This window comes from Bos javanicus, chromosome 15 (assembly GCF_032452875.1).
Source record: "Bos javanicus breed banteng chromosome 15, ARS-OSU_banteng_1.0, whole genome shotgun sequence".
Lineage (NCBI taxonomy): Eukaryota > Metazoa > Chordata > Mammalia > Artiodactyla > Bovidae > Bos > Bos javanicus.
In genome coordinates, this window is record NC_083882.1 from 35,547,801 (window position 1) to 35,566,445 (window position 18,645).

The window sequence follows — 18,645 nt, forward strand, 5'->3', positions numbered from 1 at the left end:
TCGGACACGACTGAGCGACTTCACTTTCACTTTTCACTTTCATGCATTGGAGAAGGAAATGGCAACCCACTCCAGTATTCTTGCCTGGAGAATCCCAGGGACAGAGGAGCCTAGTGGGCTGCCGTCTATGGGGTCACACAGAGTCGGACACGACTGAAGTGACTTAGCAGCAGCAGCAGAGCCCCCACTAGAGGCCCTGCCTGGGGGTGGGGTGGGGTCTGTGCTTCTAAAGATGGAAGAGAAGAAGCATGGCTTTCAGCACCTATCACTAATCTCCGCATCTTCAGGGTTCTGTATTTGGTGTGTCTGGGGAAGACCCGTGCCCTCCAGCTTCATCTGCCTGCTGCAAACTTGGGAAAATGAAATCATGCCTGACTTCGGATTAACAGAGCACGTATAGGTAGCCAGGGTCCATTTAAACACTTCACACCACTGCTATTTGATCTACCGTCCTAACCCATGTGGTATTTACTGCGAACTTTTTACAATGGAAGAAACCGGGGCTCGGAATATGGAAGTAACCTGTTGAGGTTTAGATGGTTTAGACAAGAAGTACAGTTCCTGGAGAGTTGTGTCGCGGGGGTCCGGTAGGCTTCACAGGGGCATTTGAGGAGTTTGCCTGTTTCAAGAGTTTGCCCGCCTCGCCCCGAAGGCGGCTCCCGCCCTGCTGCGGCCTCAGGGGCCAAGGGGCATGCGGCGGGCTGGGGGCGGGGAAGGCGCGGGGACAAAGGCCGCGGCTACCGCGCCACGGAGGGCGGGTGCGGCGGCGAAGTCTCGCCGCGGTGCCGGGACCCGGCGAGCCCGGGCACTGGCCGCGCGCCCGCGCCGCTAAGAACCAGCGTCTCAATGGATCGCCCGGGGGCGCAGCCCGGGCCCGCGCAGGCCGAGCCCGCCTGGCCGCCGCCCGCGCCGCCCCCGCCCCCGCCCCCTCCTCCTCTCCCCGCGGCGGCTCCGCGCGCGGCGAACATGGCGGCGGCGACGGTCGGGCGGGACACTTTACCTGAGCACTGGTCCTACGGCGTGTGCCGGGACGGCCGCGTCTTCTTCATCAAGTGCGGCGCGGGAAAGCCAGGACGCGGGCCGGGGCGCGGGCGGGCGGGGGTGCGGGCCGGGCGGGCGCCCCCGGAGCGGCGGCGGCGCTAACAGGTGCACCTCTCTCTCCCCTCAGTGATCAGCTCCGCTACACGACCTGGCTGCACCCGCGCACCGGGGAGCCCGTCAACTCCGGCCACATGATCCGCTCAGGTGGGCGCCGGAAGGGAGGAGTGGGGCGCCTGGAGGGGGGGCGTGCGCGTGGGTGGCCCAAGTTTGATCGGACTTTTCTCGCGTTCCCGCAGACCTGCCCCGTGGCTGGGAGGAGGGCTTCACGGAGGAGGGCGCCAGCTACTTCATCGAGTGAGTGTTGGGGGCGCCGGGCCCGTACCTGTGCCTTGAGGGTCAGATCGGGTTTCCGACGCGCCCCCGCTCCCTCCCCCCGCGCGGGTCCCGGCGGGTTGGCGCGCACTGAGCCGTACTCGTGTGAGGTTTTTTTGTGCCTGATTTCTGTGGCGGGCTCTAGCGGGGAGGTGGGAAGGAGGCCGTATCTACACAGGGGGATTCTGGAGTAGGGCCCGATGTGGGCGCCGGGGGCTTCAAACTGCGCCCTGGACACCGCGACTGGGCGGGATTCGGGCGCTGTTGCGATGGCATGGACACACCCCCTCACTGGGGTCTCCGGCTGCAAGGAACCTGGCGCGCGCCGGGGTTGGGGAGAGCAGAAGTAGGAGTTCTGATCCGGGTCCAGCAGCTGGGGTTCGGGAGGGAGGAAGAGAGACGGACGGTGTCTCGTCTGGGGGAATTTTATCTTCTGGGGCGCGATCTCTCGGATGGTTGGTGGAGAGTCGGAACCGCACTCCGCACAGCTCCAAAGCAGGGGCCTGCGGGGGAGAGAGAGGGTGGGGAGGGGAACGGTCGGCCAATTACGTTCCTCGAAGACTCCTGCCTTTGGTAGTCAGTCAGCTTTCCGTAAAAGCTCGGGAGCCCCAGTCGACAGGTCCCCTAGACCTAGGTGTGCAGGAATGAAATCGAGGCCCAGGGAGTTCAGGCGCCCTTCCGACGCTAACACTAGTATAGTCTTTACTTTCTCACTCTGGGTGTGGACCTGTGTTGCAGCGTTTTTTTGCAGCCTCCTGCCTGCTCTCGGGAGTTCAGAAACTGCTTTTGATCCTTTGCCCCAGTGCCTGGCACAGAGTAGGTACTCGGTAAATGTTTGCTCACGGAATGAATAAACTAGCCAAAGGATGGACGCGGGTGTATGTTAAGGGTGAGTGAGAACTCCTTTCTTCACCAACTGAAACATTGCTAGTCAGTAGTGGAGCAACATATTTGAAACTCGAATGGTCTAAAATACACCAGAGCCTCCCTCCCCGTTTTTGGGCTCTGGCAGGTGGTTGAAATTCTGTTGGATGAGATTTATAGTAACGACCAATAGCTGTTTTGCTATTCTACCTCATATTTGTGTTTGAGAGAGAAGTTGGGGAGCTGGCTGGTGTCAACTTGAAAAATAGTCACAACCTAAAAGTTGAGAGTTATGGTTTATTCGGTGGAAATTTTTAGGTCTCAAGCCTGGGAGGCAGCATGTCAAGTAACTCTCAGAGAAGTGCTCAGGAGGTGAGGGGAGGAGCCAGTTTTGCAACAAAGGGCAGGTTGTCTGAACATCAAAAGATTATTGTTAATTAAAGAAAACCATATATCCCAAGTTAAGGAATTTAGTGTCTTCTGTGTATGGGAAGATATAAGAGTCTGGATTCAATGAAATCATTTTTTTCCTATGTACCTCAGCTAGGATCCTGGTTTTCACATCCTGAGCTTCCTTTCCTCAATGGCTTATGGTAGGGAGTGGTTGTAGTCTGAGGGCTGCTGCTGCTAAGTCACTTCAGTCATGTCCAACTCTGTGTGACCCCATAGACTGCAGCCCACCAGGCTCCCCCATCCCTGGGATTCTCCAGGCAAGAACACTGGAGTGGGTTGCCATTTCCTTCTCCAATGCATGAAAATGAAAAGTGAAAGTGAAGTCACTCAGTCGTGTCCAACTCGACCCCATGGCCTGCAGCCTACCAGGCTCCTCCGCCCATGGGATTTTCCAGGCAAGAGTACTGGAGTGGGGTGCCATTGCCTTCTCCCTGAGGGCTGCTAGATGGCAGGTATTCTCCTTCCTGAGTTTCCTTAGGGCTGATGACTGTCACATCCTTGTTTCCTGATATGGCAGGAAATATTCTATTTCTTACTGGGGCCTCAGACTTCTTGGTCAGTGGGCTTCTCTGGCTCATAATTGCATTTATTGATATTATGAGATTTCTCCTGTGTACCACACATTGTTCTAGGCATTGCGACTACGGAAGTGAATGAGGCAGACACTGGTCAGGTAGGTACTCAGGGAGTTTGCAATGAGTAGGGGAGGGAAGGAAGCAGAAAAACAAGTAAAAAGACAAACAAGAGTAATGTCAGATAGTGGTAACTAGCATGCAGAAAATTAAAGTAAGATGATGTGGTAAGTAACTGGGCGATTTGGTTGGATTGTAGGTTAGTGTTGGAGTTCTGAATAGGTGACATTTAAGGTATAATCTGAATGACAAGAAAGAGCCATCTTTGTGTTGATGAGCTGGTAAAGCATTTCTAGAAGAGAGAAACTGCCGGTGAAAGGGCTTTAAGGCACAAAAGAGCTTCAAATTCAAGGAGCAGAAAGGCCAGTGTGGCTGGAGTGTGGTGCAATAAGGGAGAAAGTGGCAGAAGAGGCTGCAGGATCTTAGTTCCCCAACCAGGGATTGGACCTGGGTCCAGGCAACCGCTGGATGGCCAGGGAGTTACCTGATTTACATTTTCAGAATGGTCGCTCTGCCTGCTCTAGTGTGGGCTGTAGGTGGACAAGTACAGGGACAGCGGTGGGAGGCTATTGCTGTAGTCCAGGCAGGAGTTAATGAAGGCCTGACTGAGGGTGGTAGGTAGTGCTGGAGATGGAGAGAAGTAGTCTTAGTGATTGGGTTGCAGTCTGTGAGAAAAAGACAAGGGTCAGGGATGACTCCCAAGGGCTTGAGCACCTGAGTGGATGGGGCTCACGTCACTGAGATAGGAAGGCTGGGAGCAGGTTTGAGGGGTGGGGGAGAGCATGAGATCTTGTTTTGCCATGTTACATTTTGATGTGACTGTATCAGTTAGTCAGATGTGTGAATCTGGGCCCTGGAGAGAGAGAGGACTAGAGATATACATTTGGGCATCATAAGGTTATTCAAGGCCTAGATTCGATGGAATCACTTAGAAAAAGAGTTTAGAGAAAAGATCACCTAAGCCTTGGGAGAGAGTAGCATTTAGGAATTGGCAACAGAGAAGGACTGAAAAGGTAGGAGAAAGCCCAGGAGAATGAGGGGTCCCACAAGCCTAAAGGACAAATCCTGAGTGAAATAAGTAGAAAAGAATACTTGGGGTGAGGAAATAGTAAGTATAGGCAAATCTTCCAGGTGGTTTTGTTGCAAAGTGGAGTTGAGGAACTGAGAACTAGAGAGGATGTGCATTTGGGGGGTGCATGGTTGTAGAGGGAGATTATACAGCATGTTTTGTTTGGATGGGAACGATCCAGTAGAGATGGAGAAGTAGATGATGCAAGAAAGAGATGGGACAGTTACTGGAGCAGTGTTTCAGCGATAGTGGGAGGGAAGGCATCCAGGACTTCAGTCTCATTGGTCTCAGACAGGAACCAGGCCTTTTAGCCATTTGCAGAAAGGAAGAGGGTGAGTGCCAGAGCTGATATAAGGAGGTTCATAGGGTCGGTGAGAGGAGAGGTAGGTATTCCTTTCTGATAGGTTCTGTCTTTTCCATGAGGTATTAGGCAAAGTCTTGGGCTGGGGGACTTGAAGAGTGTAGGACTCTATAGTCACAGCCTCCCAACCTTCCTGTCTTTTGCTGACTCTTCTCCAGTAACTGGTATCAAGTCCCTGGTGATCATCTTACAGCAAACCCTGACTCCCTACCTGGCACTCTAACTCCTAGGGCCTTGACGAGTCCTCCCAGGCCCAGGGGAAAGCAATATGTGAAAGTGTCCCTGCGCTCAAAGGTGATCTATGTGGGGAAGCTGAGACCCTATGGCAGTCGATTATATTTCCTACCTCCCCTGACAATTTCTTGAGAGACTTAAGGGTTTGTGAGTTACTGTTCTCCTTTTCCCCGAATAAAAATATTCTTTCAGTCTGCTTTCTTAGATTTGCTATGAGCATTTCTGAGTGTTGTATTTTTTATAGATCCTCTTCCAATAGGGCTCAGTTAGAGGGACGAAGCCCATGTGCAGCTGCTTGTATTTTCCCTACTGGATCCTCAGACTAGAGAGTCATGTGAATTTTTTAGGATGCATCAGTAGATTTGGCAGATGTTTGAATACTTTCCAGAGAAAAGTTTCTTGAAGCAGAAAACCTTGAGCTAAGGCAGGTGGATTTTAGTTTGATTTCTGCACTTTTGATTAGTTTTGGGGTTAACTTGGGACAGAAACAAGGACTCTGTTCCTGGTTCTCCTGGTTCTAGACTCCATGAGGCTGGTATTTCCTAGGAAGACTTCCTGTAATCCAGCGCTTCTTTACTTTCTCTTAGCCAGAGACCAAGTTATGATAGTAATTGGGATAGTAGTGTCATTAATAGCAATAGCAATGGTAGTAATAGCAATTATGTAATGCTGCTGCTGCTAAGTCACTTCAGTCATGTCCGACTCTGTGTGACCCCAGAGACGGCTGCCCAGCAGGCTCCTCCGTCCCTGGGATTCTCCAGGCAAGAACACTGGAATGGTTTGCTGTTTCCTCCTCCAATGCATGCATGCATGCTAAGTTGCTTCAGTCGTGGCCGACTCTGTGTGACCCTATGGACAGCAGCCCACCAGGCTCCTCTGTCCACAGTATTCTCTAGGCAAGAATACTGGAGTGGGATGCCATTTCCTTCTCCAGCAATTATGTAATAGCTTCATCTTTTTGAGTCCTTGAAAAATGCCAGAAACTGTTTTTGTAACTATTATCTGATTTAATTCTCACAACAACTTGATGAAGTAGGAACTGTTACTAGTTCCATTTTACCAACGAGGAATCTTGTATAATCCTGGGTATTCAGGCGGAAAAGGGCAGTTGATGTTCTTCAGTACCTTTTCTTTTTTGAAATGTTATTTATTTATTTTTGGCGGTGCTGGGTCTTCGTTGGTGCTGCAGAGTGGTCTTTTCTCTAGTTTCGGGGACCAGGGCTATTCTTGGTTGTGATGTGTGGGCTTTTCATTGTGGCGGCTTCTCTTGTTGCAGAGCACGGGCTCTAGGGCATGTGGGCTTCAGTAGCTGCGGCTTGCAGACTCTAGAGCACGGGCTCAGTTGTGGCACATGGTTTCAGTTGCTGCATGGCATGTGGGATCTTCCTGGACCAGGGATTGAACCTGTGTCTCTTGTATTGGCAGGCAGATTCTTTACCACTGAGCCACCAGGGAAGCCCCATCCAGTACCTTTTCTTATTGATCCTTCTAACAGGCCCTAGAAGCAGCAAATCATGGATTATCCTGTTTTACAGATGATGAAATTCAAGTTCATGAAAGTTCAGTTATTTGGCTAAAGTGTTAGAGCTGGGAGTCTTCATGGTCACCATGGTGGTGGTGGTGGTGGCTTCTACCCCACATCACCAGTGAGAACTTGTGTTGATACTTGAAGCAGTCTTGTATCATGTATCATCACTCTGAGTCAGGCTGCCCAGGGCTCATGTGGCCACACCCCTTCTTTGTTTTACTGGGGATTGAGGTGCCTTGAATCGGCAGCAGCCCTTGGTATCCTGTGCTGATTGGTGGCGGCGGCACATGTCTCTGATGAGTAAGAAATGGAAGACATTAATTTTTTTTTTCCTGCACTATATGGCTATTGGGAATCTTAGTTCCCCAACCAGAGATGGAACCCACGTGCCCTGCAGTGGCAGTGCGGAGTCCTAACCACTAGTCCACCAGGGAATTCCCTGTTAACTATTACTTAGTGAAAACAGTTTGACAGACACACCCTTTTCAAACATGAAACCCATGAAGGAAAAGTTCTAGAAGAGGCTTTGGGAGCTAGAGTATCACAGTGGGCTGGTCTTCAGGGTTTCATGGAACCCTGTAAGTTGGGTTCTCCCTACAGCAGCCTTTGAATAGCTCTTAAGTTGACAAGCAGGAGGAATGGCACAGAGGAGGGGTCCTGGCTCCTCCGAGACTTTCGTGCCCAGCGCAGCACTGGACAGAGTAGGCATTGGTATTATTGAAGTAGGTCAGGGGTGTAGGGGAAACTGGGCAAGTTGAAGGAACAAAGCCGTCGGAAACCACACCTGTCAGGGCTGATACCTGGACCTCAGGCTTCTTGGATGTTGTCGCTTGCTGTCAAGAACAGCACTCAGTGTGGGAACCTGGCGTCCTTTGGCTTCTTCACCTTATAACCTCATGCCGTGTCTGGGGAGCGAGACGTCTGTTGGTCTTTGGACCAGGCCTCCCACCCTCCCTGGTTACCAGGCTTTAGTGTCTGCTGTAACTTGGCTTCAGGGTCCTGGTGGGAAACAGATGATTCCACAAGGTCTCATCTAGCTTGAAGGCCCTCGGTTTTAGCTTTCGAGCCTTCCAGGGCTGTCCTGTGTAGATGCCATTCTCCTTGTGGGTGCCCATTGGATTAAGGCCAGTTTCTCCTCCCAGCCCTTTGGACTGCAGCAGATCCCAGGGCAGGACTGGAAACCTGATTTGCAGTACCCTGTGCAAAATCAGAGTGTTTTAAAAGCCATGCAAAAAAGTGCCATTAAAGGTATTAAAGTATAAAGATCCTTTCTTTGCTTCTGCAGGCTTTCCCTCCACTTGTCATGGCATTTCTACTTGCTATCGATATTTAATGTCATTCTAAGTTTAGAAAAATAAAAAATTTAAATTCTTGGCATAAATCTTGTGGTTCCTCTCTGTATTGTGGAATATAAAGTTTTCAGTGCAAACATTAGGTCTTTGACCTCACAGGCTGAATCGCCACCATCATGCCCCACTGCTAGACACCATGGGGCAAGAGTGCTGGTGCTCAGAGCCCCTGGACAGGAGTGAGTAGCAGCAGTGCTGGGCCGAGCTGTGTGCTCCGAGGCGGCTGGGAGCGGGCAGGCAGAAGAACCCATCGCATGGAGGCAGGGAGTGGAGACCAGGCGTGAGCCAAGGCTTCAGGCCTCCTTCAGAAGGATCACTCCTCTAGAATAATGCTGAATATCTAGAATGTGTGTTTTTATTCTACAAACACAGTCTGAAATTAAAGGGAGAGAGGAGGAATTGGGGAGTGAAGGTTGAACCAGGCATGACAGGACGTCCAGGTGGGGACCCCAGTCAGCTCCAGGCACTAGGTATAGAAGCCTGTGAATACAGGATGGCCCAGGAAACTGCCCTCTTGAAGTTTAATTAAGCCATCAGCCAAGGGAGAGTCTTCCAGGGCACCCCTAGGAAGAAATCTGTCCCGTCTGCCACGTATTCCTCCCCAGACAAATGTTGAACTTCATGGTGGTGAAATTTGTCTTGTAGCACGCCAGCCTGTTCATTCAGGTATTTGTCATCTTTCTCATTGAGGTATTGCTGGGAACAGCAGTCCCAGCAACTTTATTTCAAACCAGAAAGCAACAGTTCCACAAAGAATGACTGGGAAATTAGCAGCTTACATCTGTTTAGAAGGGAAATTCTGAAACCTCTTGTTGAAGGTTAAGAAAAGGTTCTCCCAGCTTGCAAGCCTTGGCGTAATCCCACACTTTATGTTTCATTTCCTGGTTGCTTTATCAAGGGTGAAAACTGGCTCATAGATTGAAATGTTAGGTTCTGTGTGAAAGGAACAAGAGCGTTGTTGTGTAGAGAGCTGGGGAAGGATTAAGAGTCGTGATTTGTGCCACGGTCTCAAAACCAACCCAGAAAAGATCTGGCAAAACCTCTTTAAGACAAATGATGGCAAGTGGCTTCTTAAGGCTCTTATTTTCAGAAAAAGACAGGTGGGTGATTTGCGGTGCAGTGTGTATGTGAAGAGGGTGGATGTAGATCTCATTCTCTTAATATTTATGGGAGTAAATTTTGGGCTTCCTAAATGGAGGACTTTGGGAAAAGGAGCTTATGTAAGAAAGCAGTTCATGATGTGAACTGTTTGGTGATTTAGTGAGGTGCTTACTCTTGTTTTCTGTGTCTTCAGAAAAGAGCATGGTTTTGAATCTTTTTGCTCCATGTAAAAGAACAACATCTCTGCAAACTGTCAAGGTGTCTTAAGTAAATATTGGCAGAGGAAAAAACATGGGAAAATATGGTTTTGTTTGTCTGTTGTTTTTAAATGAGTATCAAAACATTTACTTCCAAAACACTGAGAAGTGTTTGGGTTAATGATTTATTGCTTATGGAGTGCTTCATGAATATTATCAGGTTGGAGGCTCACAATTACGGCATTTTTAAGTGCAGAGATGTGGGCTCATAGAGATTCAAAGTGAGTTCCTAAAGTCAAGTGCTGTATTAACTCAGCCTTTTCAGGCTTCACAGAAGCTGGTGAGCATGTTGTCTCAGCCCAGGGCTTCTCAGACCTTCAACCACAGCTCTAATGTCAGAAACGTGCCTGCTAAGTTGTTTCAGTCATGTTCGACTCTTTGTGACTCTATGGACCAGCTCGTCAGGCTCCTCTGTCCATGGGATTCTCCAGGCAAGAATACTGGAGTGGGTTGCCATTTCTTCTTCCAAGGGATCTTTCTGACCCAGGGATCAAATATCTTTTATGTCTCCTGCATTGGCAGGCAGGTTCTTTACCACTGGTGCCACCTGGGAAGCCCAATGACGGAAGGGTGAAGGCCAACTCACTTGGGAGACCGGATGGTGGATAACATCCTCAAAATGACTCTGTCCAGAAACTCAAATAGACTTTATCCTCCATTTAAGTTATTAAAACAATCCGCTCCCTCGTCTTCCATTAAGATCAGCTCTTTGTCAGGAAGCATCGTGTTTGGTGCATGGCTTTGTGTTTTCCTCAACATGAGGTTGTTCCTGCTGGCCTCCATAAAGACATCAGCAGCTTTTGGGACTTCGGGTCCTCTTTTGGCTGGACTGAGTTGTGCCAGGACACCTTCCTCTCTTGAATCCGGTCTCCTCACAGTCACTGGGATGCTGGCCTGGCATCAGGGTCAGTTTTTCTTTTTATTTATTTATTTTTAACTGAAGGATATTTGTTTTACAGTATTGCATTGGTTTATACCAAGCATCAAACTTTTCTTGAAGCAGAGCACAGGTGGGCAACTTTATCATGCAGAAAAATGCGTAGGGGTTGTTAGGTGGTGGTAGCTTGTGTAAGGAGTCAGTGACTTAGTGCATGGGCTCTGGAATCTGAGTTATCAGATTCCAGGTCCTCCATGTAACAGCTCCCTAACCCTGGCAGGTTACTACTCCCCGTAAGCCTCACTTCCTTGCCAGTAAAATGGGGATAAATGTGAGAATTATGTGAATTAATTGATTAAAGGGGTTTAGCAAAACTGCCTGACTCGTAGTAAGTGCCAATAGATGTGAGTTTCTCTTCCAGGTATCCACTCAGCTATCAGGTGAAGTAGAGACATATGTGATTTCTGAGTCCTGATCATATTCAGCTGCTGCTGCCAGAGTCTGTTGCCCTTGAACTGCGATTGCCTGTCTTGGAAACCAAAGATAGGACTCAGCTCAGGAATTGGTTTAGACTAATAAAAACTGTATAACCATCATGGTTACTAAAAGGATGTGCTTGCTTCAGCAGCACATATACCAAAATTAAAATGATACAGAGAAGGTTAGCATGGCCCCTGCACAAGGATGACATGGAAATTCGTGAAGTGTTCCATTCATGAAGCAATTTCTCTTAAAAATTACTTGCTTACAATAAAATACAACTTGAAAGTAAAGAAAAAAAGGTGTCCTTAAAATATTTGCTTTAACGTGTTTGACAAAAAAACTCAAAAACATACACCTGTGTATTCAGGAGAGTAGAATACACTATTAAGAGCAGATGGGGCAAAATGTTAACAGCAGGTAAGTCAGGGTGAGGGGTACATGGACATTCTTTGTACTAGACTTGCAACTTTTCCGTAGGTTTGAAATTTTTCCGAATAAAAAGGTAATTAAAAAAAACACTACATAACCTTGTCCAACAACAGCTATGCTGTCCCAAGGCCACGGATACCTCATCCAGGCTGTAGGGACCCGGGGACCAAGAGCCCTGGGTAATGAGGTGTGAAGACGGCTCCTGGTTTGTCTCCCTCCTGGGCATTTAGAGGGCTGCACAGATGTCCAATCCTTAATCTGGGCGGCCGCCTGGTTATCAGCTCTGCCTGCTGAAGGACAGACATTGACTGGTGCTGCCTGGGCCACAGATGTCAACAGTAATCATCTCCATGGTGCTTGATTGTTGAAAAACACATCCTTTTTAGAAGCAGGTATTTTTATTATTTTATTGTCCTCATTTTACAGATCAGACAAGCATCTGAGGCACACAGTGGGAAAAGGGTTAAAAGATCTTTTCAAAGCCAGAGCGTTGGTGGGGGAGCTGGGACTTGAACCAGGGTCCTTTCGGCTACAAATGTTTCTACTGTTTCTACCAAGGTTCGAGGTGTCTTCTGGCTCCCATCACCTCTCCCTCTGTCCCGAATTCTCTCTTTTCAGTCTATTCCCCCAAAGTTGTCCCCTGTACCTTCGCTTCCCTGAGGACCCTGAGGCAGAAGTCTTCTTGGGCCTCCCTCGGAAAGTCCCCCGCAGGATACAAGAGTGATGGGCCGGGCAGATGGTTCCCAGGCAGGGCAGTGGGTTGGGTCCCTGGTCCTCTGGGGGAGTAGGTCCCCTGACCTCCCTGCAGATGTCAGCTGATCGCAGCTTAGGGGCTGATGAGCCTCTTAAGCCTGCTTAGAGCCCGGCTGTCTCTTTCAGCTTCTGCCAGAAGAGCATTTCCAACGTCACATCCAGGGTTCTCAGGGTTTTTCAGGGGGTTTTCCTGCCAAGGCAGAGCCCTCAGCCTTGTGAGGTCTGACAGCTGGAAGTTAGATACAGGCTCTTCCAGGGGCTGCTGGCTACCTCCTGTGCTTCCCTGGAACACTGCAGTGCAGGATCGGGGGTGGGGAGAAGGTGGGGAGGTGGGCAGCGTGCTAGGGATATGCAGCTGGCAGAAATCCCATTTCAGCCCTATGCCTGCACGGCTGGATGCACAGCTCCTGTGTTCTCACCCCTTGGATGAAATAAAAGATGAGACTGTCTCCTTCCCCGGAGGCGTGGAAGCAGAGCAATGTTGTACGTTAATGTAGTAACCTCTGCAATAAGCCTGTCCTCTCCAAACCGAGTTCAGAGTGTGTCCACAGAGAGCACCTTCTTGGGGGAGTATTTAACCAGATGCTGGCTGGCTTTTGACCCAGGATTCATCTAGACTCTGATGAGCATCTGCTGTACACCAGTCTCCACACTGGGTGATGTGGAGAGAGGTGGAGGTCCCTGTCTCCACCCTCCAGCCTATTCCAAGAGAGGAGAGGGACACTGGGTAGTTTCAGTGTGGGTGACGAGGCTGGCGGCCTGAGAAGGGAGCCCTCAGGAGCATCAGAGGGTGAGTGGGAAGGCCAGACCGCTGTGAAGCAGAGCAGAGGGCAGCCTGAGGTTGGAGAGTCCCATGGAGGGAAGGCGAAGGGACTGGGGCTGAGGGTATGTGTGTGCCTGCCTGCGCCCCTAGGAGGCTGGCACTGAGTTTAGTAGGAACTGGGCCTGGATACCACCTTTCACCAGTACCTGGGCTTTAGGAGAGTGACATAATTGTGACATAATTGGGGGTTTTGCCTTGGGATTCCCCCAACTTCTGTATCTGAGGGGTGGTGCTGTGGGGGAGTTACAGAATGCAAATTCTGGGGTCCGAGTGCCTGGGGCGCTACTGCCCGCTTGAGCAGGTCACTTAGGCTCTCTGTGTCTTCAGATGCCTTTTCATCTGTAAAATGGGGAAGATGCCTGTCCTGCTGACTTACACAGTGTCTGGCAGATCGTGCATGCTGTGTAACTAGCATTGCTGCTACTCCCGTAAAGGGAGCCTCCTCCTATGGTATAAATGCAGCACGATCAGCAGATAGACCTTGTCCCCTTGGGGAAGATCTCCTGAGATCAGGCTAACAGGAGGGAGAATTGTGCTTTCTTATCTGTCAAAGAAAGGGCACGAAATGGCTGTTGCTAAATATCAAAGAAATGATTCCTCGAAGCTCTGTGTGGCTGTGTCCAACCTGAGAGAAGATGAACAGGTTTCTTGTTTGACACATTTTCTAAATGGACAGTGTTGACTTCCTCCCCATCCACCACCACCACCACGGAGAGGTCTCCCAGGTGTTGGCATTAGTGTTTGCACTGCCTGGTTGGGCATCTAAACTCTTTGTTTTAGAAGCAGTAACCCTGGTATCTGTTAGAGCCCTCGATGAGGGAGCAGGGACGGTCAACACGAAGTAGAAGCTGAGGCATAACTTCTAGGGAGTGGACTGGGAATCCACGTCATTATAAACTCTGTGGGTGCTTATAGACCCTGGAAATGAAAACATCTCAGAGCTTCAGCTTCCCCATCTGTGCAGTGATGGGAGCGCTCCATTCCTTCCGAGTGTTACTTGCGAATGAAACGTGATGGCCTAGCTGAGCCTCCTAGTGTGCTGTTTGGCACATAATGGGTCTGTAGGCCTTGTGAGCCTTTTCATTTAGAGAGGACATCCATCAGGATTCATTCGATGGAGCTGTGAGAAAGGCCTTGAGCGAGTCAGTGGATACAGCTGTCTGTAATGTCCAGCCTGTGACCCTGCTTAGATCCGGGAGGGCCAGGCTTCCTGGGGCCTCTGGTTTCCTCTGTGGAGTTTGGAAGTTTCTTCTCCTTCCCACTGCTCAGATGATGCTGCTGGTGGCTGTTGGCAGCATTGGTGGGGTGGCTGGTCTTTTGGGGTGACCATTGAGTGGGGACTGTGTCTACCTGGTGGGCAGGCTAGCCATTCTACATCTCAGAACCCTGCGATCACTCAGAGATCCTCCTGAGGGAGGAGGAGAGGGGCAGGGTGGTGGATGGATGGTTGTGAGTGATTGACATTGCCAGCCAGAGCAGGCAAGCAGGCTGCAATTAAGTTGAGGAATGGGGATGCTTCCTCTGTTTGGGAGAAGAAATGTGTCCTGGCAGACAGTTGTTTTGATGAGTCCTAGAGTAGTCTGGCGTTACAGTCTTTCCTGAGCTGGTCCTGGGGGAGATGAGGCGGGGGCAGGACTGTGACTCAGCACCGTGAATGGCTCACCAGCTCCCCAGGGACCGTGTCAGGCATTGAGTCAGTGTGCAACCGAATCAGAGTGGCTTTGTAGACTTGACGTTTGGCTTGACCCTCTCGACACTGGCAAGCACACAAGGAGAGAGGGTTGACTGGAATTAGGGGTAAATTGGGGTTGTAAACTGAAGGGGTGAGGAGGGATGCAAAGTCAGGGGCCCAGGGAGGGCAAATGATTCCCTCCCCTGCCCATGAAAGCGTTTGGAAAGGTTTCTTTTCTCAACACATTCTAACCTGGGGAGTTTTAAAAAATAGACACATGAATTCTGTGAAGCTAAATATCTATAATCACTGTACCCATTAATCCTTTTCTAAACAGAATTGGCGGTACCTGAAATTACATCCGCTTGCTGAGGCTTTGAATAATTACATTTTTTTTTTAGCGCTGGTGTGTAGGTGGGAGCTAGGGAGAGCTCAGTTGGCCTCTGTTTCGGCTCTCTCCCAGCCCTCTTCACCTGAAAACCCATGCGTGTGTTGGTGGGTTTGGCAATGTATGGTTTCTAAAACTTGGGCTGGGGGGATAGTAATTCTTTGGGGGAAGGCTTCCTAGTCTCTGAACAGGTAGATATTTAAATTAAAACCCAAAGCACACTCTTTTTATTTAAAAAACCCCATGTATTTTGAAGTGAGGAGCACAGCGATTTCAGATGCAATAGTTGTGTTGTGCAGTGTTCTTGCTGGGCTTTTTGAAGCTGCTCCTTGGGGCAGGGAGGACCTGGTTGATGCAGAATTGCCTCCTTGAGTTCATGGAAAGGTTTGAGAATTTTTTTCTTTCAGGCCTTTGTTGGATTTTGCTTGGTTTGGGGGTACAGTAAGCTGAACGCTGGGGCAGGAGGACTGTCACACTGAGAAGCCAGTTGCTTTTGTTGAGTTCTTATTTACTTTTTGTTTTATAAATGTTTATCTAGCGCACACTGTGTATGCTGGATGGCATCACCGACTCCATGGACATGAGTTTGAGCAAACTCTGGGAGATGGTGAAGGACAGGGAAGCCTGGCGTGCTGCAGTCCCTGGGGTCGCAAAGAGTTGGACACGACTGAGCAACTGCTCTAGGGACTTAACAGATGTGAGCTTATAGTCCTCGTACCAACCCTATGAGGCAGGTCCTATTTCTATCCTCATTTTATAGACAAAGCGGGTTTCAGAACGCACAGCGCGGGTGTTAGGTGGCAGAGGTGGGATCAGCCCCAGCTGTCCTTCACTGCGGTCCTCACCACCCCGTTGTACCTGTTTGGCCTGTCTCCACTGTGTTCCATGGTGGGTTGGGTCTGGGAGATGAAACAGATCCTTTAAACCAAAAGCCTTTGCTTCGGACTTGCCTTCTTTTAGGGATGGACACCTCCTTCCCCTAGTCCCATCCAAGGTGGAAAGAAGATTTGAAAGTCAACTCCTCTTCATTGTGAAAAGGTTTGGCCTTTGGAGGAGAGTGAAAACCTCACGTCTAGTTCTTTCCCGCAGCCTGCGGGTTATTGCTCGGGTCCCTGTCCTGGGACATTCCTGGTGGGAGGAAATGGAGACAGCCTGTGGACTGAAGCAGGGAGAAGGTGACTGGCTTTCCTTTTTCCATAGTTGCCTCTGGGTTTCATGAGAGGGGTGGTGATGGGAGCTCTGGCCACCTGGGGGAGCAAGCAGAAATGTCCTTGACTCTTCTCAGTTGGTAAAGAATCCGCCTGCAATGCAGGAGACCCCAGTTCGATTCTTGGGTCAGGAAGATCCACTGGAGAAGGGAAAGGCTGCCCACTCCAATATTCTGGCCTGGAGAATTCCACAGACTGTATAGTCCATGGGGTCGCAAAGGACACAGCTGAGTGACCTTCACTTCACTTCAGAAGCAGAGGGGCAGGGGAATCTGAGTGGGTCCCGACCAATCCATAACCTGCCAGTGCTTGTGTGATGGCCTGGTAAGTTGGCTATTTCCTTCAGACTGATACCGCACCCCACCCCCAGCCCTCCGAACCTTTCTGGAGCTGGTTGTGGCCCAGGCCTATTCCCCTCCTGGCCCTGGCTGTATCTGCCTGGGAAGCAAGTGGGGTCGGTGGAGAGACCCCCTCCCTGAGTGTCGAGTGCTTCCATCTGGGCTCAGCTGTCACACACGGTTCAGCTGTTCCCCTCCGGACTTCAGATAGGGCAGCCCTGGGGTTGTGGGTGACTGCACAGGCAGCACAGCTTTGTGGCCCCGTTATTTTATTTAACCTCTAAATAAAATGGGGCGATGCTGGCACTTGCCTCCTGGGACTTTTGCACTGGTCACTTGAGAACAAAACATGTTATTACTCAGTCCCCAGAACACTGTATATTTCGATAAACTTTAGCAAGTATTTCCAAGGAATTTGTCTTTTTTCTGTAGTGGCTGTGCTGGTCCAAGTGCATTTGAGTGATTCCTTGAGTTGCATCCTGCCAGGACTCTTGTCTTCTGATCCACACAGAGGGTACCTGTGGATACTGCCCGGCTCAGATTCTCAGTTATGGGCATTTTCTAACAGAGGGCATTGAATGTGCATTTTGCCCAAGCAGTTACAAATGGCCACTCTACTTGCTGATTTTAACCATTTGTTGTTGTTTAGTTGCTAAACTGTGTCTGACTCTTCTGCAACTGCATGAACTGTAGCCTGTCAGGCTCCTCTGTCCATGGGATTTCTCAGGCAAGAATACTGGAGCGGGTTGCTATTTCCTTCTCCAGGGGATCTTCCCGACCCAGGGATTGAACCCACGTCTCTTGCTTGGCAGGCAGATGATTCTTTACCACTGAGCTACCTGGGAAAGCTACACCCTAATTATGACTTTGGCTTATGGATTTAGACAGTTGGATATAGTTGCAGCAGAGATTGTTTCTGACCAGGTTCTGGCTTACTTCCCCTGGGGAAAGGGAAAAATAGCTCCAGTGATAATGAAGAGATGGAGAGGGGAGGCAAGATTCACTTTAGCATTTCTGTGTCTATTTGTGCTGTGTGCCTGGCACCATACTGTTCGTATTCTGGGGGATATCAGGGAGCTGGCGAGGTAAGGACGTCCACACAGGTTCAGGCTATAGGATGGTCAGGTGGTGTGTGATGAAGTGTCAGGTGAGTGGTGTGGGAACAGCATGGAGAGGAGCATCCAGGGGGAAACAGGTCAGTGGTGGACGTGTCAGGGAAGGCTGAGGGGTCTTATTTGCTGGATTGAGTGAGGACTGGAGGAGAAGCGGGTGCCTCCAGCAGAGGAGCCAGCTTCCACTGTTCAAGGAGATCCCTTCATTTAACAGACCTTTACTGAGCTCTCAGTGGGCCAAGCCCTGGCCTGGAGGCTGGGGATATCAAAATGGGTAAAGCAGAAAAGAGAAAACAGCCTTGAGAGGCAGAAAGGCTCAGTGAGTGGGAGCATGGTCCAGCACAAGATTGCCTGGATTTGAACCCCAGCCCTCCCACTTACTAGCCTGTGGATCCTGAGCAAACTATCTAATATGGGGCCTCAGTTTAATGGGGCCTCCTCTGTAAAATGGGGATACTAGTAATTGTGGTGGGGATTAAACAAATTAAGATTACTCAGAATAGTCTTAAATATATGAAGTACTCTGGAGTGTTGGCTATTATCATCACTAGAATATGGGCTCCATGTGGGCAGGCATTTTGTCTGTTGTGCTCATTAGCTGTATCACTGGCTCTCAGCAGGTATCTGGTATACCAGAAGATCGTAGGCATTAGTTGAGGAATCAGAGTGCCACTGGTGTCCTCAGGGAGCTTGAGAGCCTGTTCTCTGGTGGGGACACAGACATGTCAACAACTGGGGGAGACTCTGCAAGTGACTGGATGAGGGAAGCATGTGGACTGGAGAGGCACAGAGAGGGGTGGCCAGGGAAGGCTTGCTGGGGGAATGGGGGAGCCTGAGCTGGACCTTGAAGAACAAGCAGGGAATTTCTAGGTGATGACAGAGTTTGGATGTTCAGGGAAGAGAAAGCAGAGTGGGCAGAGCTAGCTAAGAGTGTGACATGTTCAAGGATATAAAGAAAGGAAGGAGGCTGCAGAGAGGACTGCTTTGAGGAGTTGGGGCTTCATCCTGAGGGTGGCGTGGATCTGGGCTTAAGAAGGGGTGGAAGGCCTCCCCCCAACCCCCATGGTTGTGGGGGAGGAAGGTGGGATATCCTGGGTGTGCTGGTCATTATCCCAGACTCCAGCTCAGGAGTCCAAAGAGGTGAGGCTGGAGGAAGTGAGACATCCCAGCCATCACCTGGCAGGTGAGGGCTTGGCCTCCAGAGGAGGAGAGGTTGGGAAACCCACACCACTGCCTGGCAGCACTCCCGCCTTAAAATAGAAGGAGATGGAGATAAAGAGTGAGAGGTGGTGTGAGTGTCC

At 50.0% G+C, this 18,645-nt stretch overlaps 1 protein-coding gene and 1 non-coding gene across 8 annotated transcripts in view; both read left to right on the plus strand.

Moving 5' to 3' along the window:
• The first annotated feature begins 927 nt into the window (after positions 1 to 927).
• PLEKHA7 (pleckstrin homology domain containing A7) overlaps positions 928 to 18,645 on the plus strand; it is a 229,963-nt gene continuing 212,245 nt past the window's right edge. For 6 of the 7 annotated variants that reach the window (XM_061440676.1, XM_061440677.1, XM_061440678.1 and 3 more), the window contains exons 1-3: positions 928 to 1,052; positions 1,169 to 1,245; positions 1,338 to 1,395. In XM_061440676.1, coding sequence (XP_061296660.1) covers positions 967 to 1,052; positions 1,169 to 1,245; positions 1,338 to 1,395 — 221 coding nt within the window. In that variant the 5' untranslated portion in view covers positions 928 to 966. The remainder of the gene's footprint in view (positions 1,053 to 1,168; positions 1,246 to 1,337; positions 1,396 to 18,645) is intronic. The other variant, XM_061440682.1, reaches the window with a different exon arrangement.
• On the plus strand, positions 10,751 to 10,857 carry LOC133227222 (U6 spliceosomal RNA). The gene has a single exon (XR_009729774.1). It is a non-coding gene; the product is annotated as a U6 spliceosomal RNA (small nuclear RNA).